At 26.0% G+C, this 7888-nt stretch overlaps 1 protein-coding gene across 1 annotated transcript in view; it reads right to left on the bottom strand.

Moving 5' to 3' along the window:
* Positions 1-386: 386 nt before the first annotated feature.
* LOC117179549 (NPC intracellular cholesterol transporter 1 homolog 1b-like) overlaps positions 387-7888 on the bottom strand; it is a 41972-nt gene continuing 34470 nt past the window's right edge. The window contains exons 21-23 of the mRNA XM_033371467.1: positions 4849-4962; positions 547-709; positions 387-472 (exon numbers count right to left, since the gene is read on the bottom strand). Of these exons, the coding sequence (XP_033227358.1) occupies positions 387-472; positions 547-709; positions 4849-4962 (363 nt within the window). The remainder of the gene's footprint in view (positions 473-546; positions 710-4848; positions 4963-7888) is intronic.

Genomic DNA, 7888 nt, shown 5'->3' with positions numbered 1-7888 from the left:
ATACAAATTAATTTCCATAATTAAATGAGAAAAATTGAAATATTACCTTCATAATAAAAGCGTTTCTAGCCTCCAATTCTTCTATACAAATCATTGATGAGAATTATTAATGTCTGACTTTATAAACTATTACAATCTTTATGATATAGTGAGAATCTGATTAAAAATAAAAAAATGTTTATATTTTTATTTTATATTAAAATATACATTTTTTAAATTTCAGTCTCACACAAAAACTGCGATCTGAGGATACATAATGGCCGCACGCTGTGCTGCACGTCGTGCGTTCCCAGTGTGCTCACCTTGGGTGAACATTATTGACCCTCAGCTTGTGCGAACACAGTGCTTACGTTCTGAACGACACATCATGCTCACACGTCGTGCGGCTACCGTGCGCCCTCATGCATTGTTATTTGGGTATTTCCACTAGTCGAGGACCTTTCAGATAAAGCACGATTTCGATTATCAGGACCTGAAAATTTAAACATTTTGTGTTTAAAAAACTTAATAAATTTTACACTTTGGAAAAATGGCATAAAAATATACCTATGAAACTCAATAGCGCTGGAAGAAAGATTAGTCCATGAGCAGCTCCAATTAAAACGATTCCTAAGTACATTCTGAAGTAAAATATTTGAAAAATTCGTGATTTGGAAAAGGCCAAAACTGCAATTCCGACAAATTTCGTTAGAGTTATCCCAGAGAATACCTAAAAGTCAAAGTTACTGCGTGTTACATAAATAATACATAAAAAATTCATATTTATTTTTATGTTATGTCATTGTTACTTAAAAGTTATGTAATTATGTCAGGGTGACCTAAGGACTGCGAAACTTGGAATTTTTTCAGACCGTGAAATGAAAATGAATTTATTTTTTGGCCGGGAATTTTACAAATGTTTAAAAAAATTCGATTTCAGGGTGGCGACTTGACCTGGAATTCATATAAAAAACCGAGAATTTACTTCTGACCGCAGTAAAATTAAAGTTTTCATTATTTTAATGATTTTGGTCAATTTAAAAAAGTGATTTCGACTTTATCGACAGTCGCAGATTTTTCAGATTATCTCAGTTTACTCTAATTGAATCATAGTTTATTATTGAATTTTTATTTATTTATTTATGAATATAAACTAACTGTTTGAAAATTTATGTCTTATGAAAAATTCGCCTATTTTTCAGAAAATTAATCCTTATTGTTGAAAATTCATCTTTTTGGAATAAAATTCAAATATTACAGTTGAAGATTCGTTATTTTAGTTGAAAATTCATCAGTTTAGTTTCAAATTAATTCTTTCAGCTAAAAATGTGAATGTAAATGTTTAGTTGGAAATTCATCTTTTCTTGTTCAAAATTCAACAATTTGGATACAAATTTGTCTTTTTTAATTGAAAGTTCATCAATTTCGTTGAAAATCCACATACTTTGTTAAAAATCGACTTTTTTGTAGAATATTAATTAATTTTTTTGTGGATTCATGATTTAAATTAAAAACTCATTTCTTTGGTAGAAAGATGAGTTATTTTATTGAAATTTTGTTCTTTCTTTGCATGAAAAGGAATTTTGTTGTCGAAAATTTAACTATTTTGTTGAAAATTTGTTTCTTTTTTGGTTGAAAATTATTTTATTTTTCACATTAAAAATGTAACTATTATTCAAGTTGAATATTCCATAATTTTAGGAAAAATTTGTCTGGTTGAACATTCATTTTTTGACTGAAAATTAGCTTTTATTAGTTGAAAATTCACATTTTTTGGTAGAAGTCAATCTTCTTGTTCAAAATTAATCTTGCCGGTTTAAAATGAAACTATTCCAGTTAAATATTTACAATTTGAGTTGAAAATTCATTACTCTGTTTGAAAATGTAACAAATTTTTTTAAAGTTTGTTTTTTTGTTGTTGAAAGTTAATTTTTGTAAACATCAATGTTTTCAACTCAAGATTTAAGTTATTTCAATTGAATATTCCATAGTTTTAGTTTAAATTTCTTCTGTTTGGTTGAACATTAATTTTCAAGTATCTCCATGATTTTAAGAGAATTTAAAGCTCTCAATGTATTTCAATACATTTTCTAGGATTTTAGGAAATATAATAGAATTTCAGGGGATCTTATTTTGAAAGAATTTCTTCACGAGAAGTGAGGTATTTCGTCGGGATGTAAAGATTTGAAGAGATTTAGTATTCAACCTGAATTCTTATTAAATTATTCTAAATTCTTTGGAATTCTCTTGAATTTAATAAATTCTTTTGAACTTTATAAATTCACTAAAATTTTAAAAAAATTATTTTAATTATTCTAAATTTACTCAATTCTATGTAATTAAATGAATTTTAGAAATTTGTTTTTTAAATGATCTTGAAGATCATTTGGTAAAATGATCAAAGGATTTCAAATATTTTAAAGTGTTTTTTTTTAATTCCTTGGCATTTTCAAGAGGTTTTGAAAAATTTCGAAAGATACCAAAGGATTCGAAATGTCTTAGGAAATTTTAAACAATTCTCAGAATTAAAATTTTTTCAATAATATAAAGGGATTTCGAAGACCTTACAATTTTTAAAGGCATTTTTGATTTTTGATTTGAAGAAATTTTCAAATATTTTTTGCAAATTAATTTGGAGCTTGTCCTAAATTATTATTAATTTATCCTGAATTCTTTTAAATTCTTTTGAATTCTTCTAAATTCATCCAACTCTAATCAGTTGAATGCATGTTTTTCATAGTCTTTAATTGTTTTTAATTCACTTCATTGCTTTCTAAATTCAGTTTGAATTTTGTTGTTAACTTCATCTCATTCTTCTCAATTACCTTAAAATTCTCTAAATTCACTGGAATTTTATTGTAGCGAATGGAATTTTTTTATTTAAAAAATTGTTTCTAGTTCATGTTAATTCTGTTTAATTTAACTTGTATTGTTTTGTAGTCATCAGTCATTTTTCCTTGGTTAGAAATTAGTAGGGCTTTAAAGATTTTAAGAGATTTGAAATTTTTTTGAAATTCACCCTGAATTTATTGGAATTCACTGAAATTCTTCTCAATTCCCTCAATTTTATTCAACGAATTTTCTTCATATTTTTAAATTTCTGCCAATCAATTACATTTTTTTTTTAAATTTGCCTTGTAATTTTATGAATTCCATCGAATTTTAATTTTACGGCAATCGATGGGATTTTTTTATTTCTAGAATTGTTTTAAATTCATTGAAATTATTTTAAATTTAAATTACTTTGCTTTGAAGTCTTCTGAATTTATTCTGATTTTTTACCGTTTGAGCGCGAAAAAATACCCTACTGCAATCCGAGTTGTAAAAATTGAACATTAATTGATTTTACTATACGATTCTGAATTTATTGAAAATTAAACAATTTACAGATATGAACTTTGTCCAATTGAAACTTTATGAACTATTTTTAATTTTACAATAATTTTCAATTAAAAAATGCATTATTAAATGCTGTTATTCAATTTGAAATCCTATTTAAATACTGTTTCATGCCAGTCTAAAATATTCCATTTTTAAACTATTCAATTTAGCGTTTTTTATTTGAAGAATTTTTTTAATAAGGAATTATAAAGCATTTGTTAAAAACTAATCAATTCGAAACTAAATTGTTTTGAATAGAAAGTCTCGAATCGTTAAAATTTCTGAGTGCAAAATTGAAACTTTGAATGTTACAATTTTAATTGTTCAATTAAAAAAAAAATTACTTGTTAGTGAAAGTGTTGAATTTTAATGTATGAATAATAATTGAAGAATTATAAATTTGAAACGAGTTGAAATTTAAATTAATCAATTTAAAAGGATTTATGTATAAAAACGTTTAAATTTCACAATTTTAACTTTTAGAAGAAAGGGAAGAAATTTTTGTGTTTCATTTTTTTTTTCAATTTGAAAGAGAAACTTTCTTATTTTTTACTTTTTCATTGCACCAAAGGAGGGAAAATATTTATATTTTTGACATTTTGTTTGAGTTGGCACAAGAAAATTGGTTATTTTTAAGGATTTTGTGGATTTGGAAAGGACAAATTTTGGTTTTCAATATCTTATGAATTACAAAAAGGATAATTTTTTATTCTTAACACTCTTGTTTAGTTGCAAGTGAGAAACTTTTCCTAATAAATTTTTTTCAGAACTGGAAGAGGCCATTGTTAAAAATGTTTTTATTGTGGTTAAGGGAAGAATTTTTTATTTTAAATGTTTTTTTTCCTAAATTCGAAAAGGGTGTTTAAAAAAAATCACACATTTTTGTTGAGTTTGAGAGGAGCAAGTTTTGATTTTCAACTTCTGCTGATTTGGAAGAGGGGCGTTTTTTGTTTAAAAAATTTTTCGTGACTCGAATGGTATGAAATTTTAGTCAATAATTATTTTTCTGCATTGGAAGAAGTCAATTTAAACAAAAAAATTATTGAGCCGAAACGAGACAAATTTTGCAAGGAAAGAACTTTTTTATTTGATAAAGGGACATGTTTTTTTTTATGAATATTTTTGTTAATGTGGGTTGAAAAAGTTCAATATATAAAAGTTTGAAAATTAAAATTTTGCTGTTCAATAGTGCTTGATTACAAAATTTTCAAATGAAAAATTTTCCAAGCTTCTATTTTAAATATGTAAATTATTAAGCGTTTAAATAAAAAATTTCTTATTTAAGAATTGGTTAAGCTTCAATTTTGTAAGATTAATATTCAACAGAGTTGCATTTTTAGTGGCTTAATTTTCAGTTTTTTAATTTAATTTTTAAATTTTAATAACCGTGAGAAATTTTTGCAAATCGGAAAATGAAGGTGAATTTTTTGTCGACTTTAACTTCCACCTACTATAAAAAATGTTGCAATGTTGTTACATAAAACTTACCGAACTTCCCATTTTTGAAAGAGCGTCACTGGTTTTTTCTACTTTTGTGACTGACCTGGATGTCAAATACGAATGGACTATATGACTGCAGAATTCCACCGATATTCCAGCTGCCTGTAAAAGAATCAGCAAAGATTTCATATTTTGTATTAAAAGGAATTGAAACAATATTTAGCAAATTCCTTAAGATAGAGAACAGCGACATGATTAATGCATGACTTTTAAATATCATTTACAGGGTTCTTATATACCTGTCACATAACTGTTACATGGTTGTTATATGCATGTTACATTGTAGTTATAAATTGTAATCTAATTATGGTGTAACTGTTAGGTGTTATCCATAAACTAAGTTATCAATTTGGAGTAGAATTTTCAACCACAAAGAAGAAATTACAAAAAATAGTTAAATTTTAAACAAAAATAATTAATTTTTAACAAAACAATCATAATTTTTAACCAAGTATAATATTCAGTTCTCAAACAAAAATCGATGAATTATCGACGAAAGATTTAATATTTCTAATTTCACGTATTAATGTATGAATTTTAAATCCAAAAGGACCAATTTTCAATCAAAACCCAAATTTTTGGTTAAACAAGATAATTCAATAAAAAAGTTGAATTTTAAACCTACAAATATACATTTTCTGCAAGAATGTAATTTTTAATCAAGAAAACTGATTTTGCAACTGAAAAATACAAGTTTTTGACCAAAAACGGAATACTTACACTTTCAGTGTAAAAAATTGATTTTCAACAAAAAACTGATTTTGAACTGGTAGAACCCTACTAAAAAACACGACATTTTAAAAAAGTAGCTAAATCTTCAAACATAATAGTTTTTAAAAAAAGAATAATAACACAGGCCCACAAAAAGAAAAAAGTATCCTGAGCAGATCACCAGACAGGTGTATTCTTATCTATTTTTCGTCGCTGAATTGAAATCCGAAGTCAGATTGGAGGGTTTCCCAGTTACTTTTCGAGAAAATTGCAAAAACATCGGGTTTTATGGATGATAATATAAAAATTGTTAAAATCTGGGGTTTTAAATTGATTTCCTTTTACGCACACGCTTCTCTTTGAATTATCGGTTTCAGGGGATATGGTTTTTCATGCGTTGCGACAGTTTCCAAAGCCCTGCAAGGATTAAAATTTCGTGGAAAAATATGAAGCTATGGTTTTTGATGTATTTCAGTGCGTTGTAATCAAATTTGTACTCAGATCATTTTTCATTTTTTGCGTTTTAGTTTTGAAAAACCATAAAAAAAACATGAAAAACCATGTTTTTTGCATTTTTCTTAAAAAGTAACTGGGAAAACCCCCAATCTGACTTTGAATTCGGATTCAGTGACGAAAAATACACAAGAATAAATCTGTCTGGTGATCAGCTCAGGATACTTTTTTCTTTTTGTGGGCCTGTGTAATTTTTCGTAAAAAAAATGAATTTTCAACAAAATAATATATTAATTTTCCACAACAAAATTGTATGGGAAATTATGACACTATGCATTTTTAACAAAACTATTAATTTTCTACCAAATAGTTAATTGTTCAAATCAATAGTTAAATTTTTAACTGAATAGTTTAATTTTCTACCAAAATATTGAATTTTCAACCAAACAGTCAAATTTAAACAGTCAAATTTAAAAGTAAAAGTTTCCAACTAAAAATGGAATAATTACATTTTCAGTTAACAAACCTAATTTTCAACCAAAAAGAAAAGAATTTTCTACTAGTCAAGTTGAACCAAACCACACGAATTTTTAAGAAAATAGTTAAATCCACGGCCAATAAGATGAATTTTCAAAAAAGAATGTTAATTTTTGCTCAGAAAGACGAATTTTCAACAAAATGTATGAATCTTCCATAAAACAGTTGAATTTTCCAACCGACATTATGATTTTTTAACAAAAAAAGGAATTTTTTACCAAGTTGTTATTTTTTTAAATTAATAGTTTAGTTTATAACCAATTAATTGAATTTTTTAATAGAAAAGATCAGTTTTCAAATAGAAAATATAAATTTTCAACCAATTATGGAATAATTATATCTTCAGTTAAAAAAAACTGTTTAAGTTTCCCACCCTAAAGATAAATTTTAAACTAAAATCATGCATCTTTAGAAAAAAAATGCTTCTTACAAAGTAGTTCAATTTTCAACAAAGTAATTGAATTCTCAAACAAAAAAGAAATTCTCAACGAACAGTGTGATTGATGATAATTTAACCAAAAAATATTTCAATTAAAAATTTTAAAAACCCATTGAACGCTATAAAGGATGAATTTATAACTGATAAGATTAACTTTCTACTAAAAAATACGAATTTTAAACAAAATACATTAATTCTTAACTAAAAAGGATAATTTTTAACCAGATATTTGAATTTTTAAATAAAAAAGGTACATTCTCACCGACAATTGTAATAGTTAAATTTCCAGTTAAAAAAGTTAATTTTTGACCAAAAGAGAAAAAAATTTTGAACGAAATAGTTCAATTTTCCACTAAGGACATGAATCTCCAAACGAGAATATACATTTTGAAGAAAGTAGTACAAATTTCAACTATTTTATTGAATTTTTGACTAGAAATGATAAGTTTTGAACAAAGTAGTTGTATTTAAAAAAATTTAATTGTTAATCAAATAATAGTATTTTTAACCATAACTTTCTTTGAAAACAGGAGAAAACATATATTCTCTTAAAATTGGAAAAGAGCGAAATATGGGAAAGAGTGTGAAGTCTGTATTATGGAAGTTTTTTTTTTTAAACTTTCTGAAAATTTATTATCAAGAACAATACTAAACGTTATCTAAGTACGTAAATTCATTCCACTGGAGCCCTCTTACAACCTGTTAACATAGTTTTCGGCGTGCCCTCCTCCAGAAATTGGTAACGCAGTTTATGGACGATCCCTTATGTAATATAATACCAGGTGCATACATATGAAACCGGTATTTCCATCTAGCGGCCAGTAGGCACACTTGCAGGCACTGTCGGAACTTACCATTTGTGCTAATTGGCGTATTGTCATCTGTCAA

The sequence above is a fragment of the Belonocnema kinseyi genome, chromosome 1 (assembly GCF_010883055.1).
Source record: "Belonocnema kinseyi isolate 2016_QV_RU_SX_M_011 chromosome 1, B_treatae_v1, whole genome shotgun sequence".
Lineage (NCBI taxonomy): Eukaryota > Metazoa > Arthropoda > Insecta > Hymenoptera > Cynipidae > Belonocnema > Belonocnema kinseyi.
This window is presented reverse-complemented; position numbering and strand designations above follow the sequence as displayed.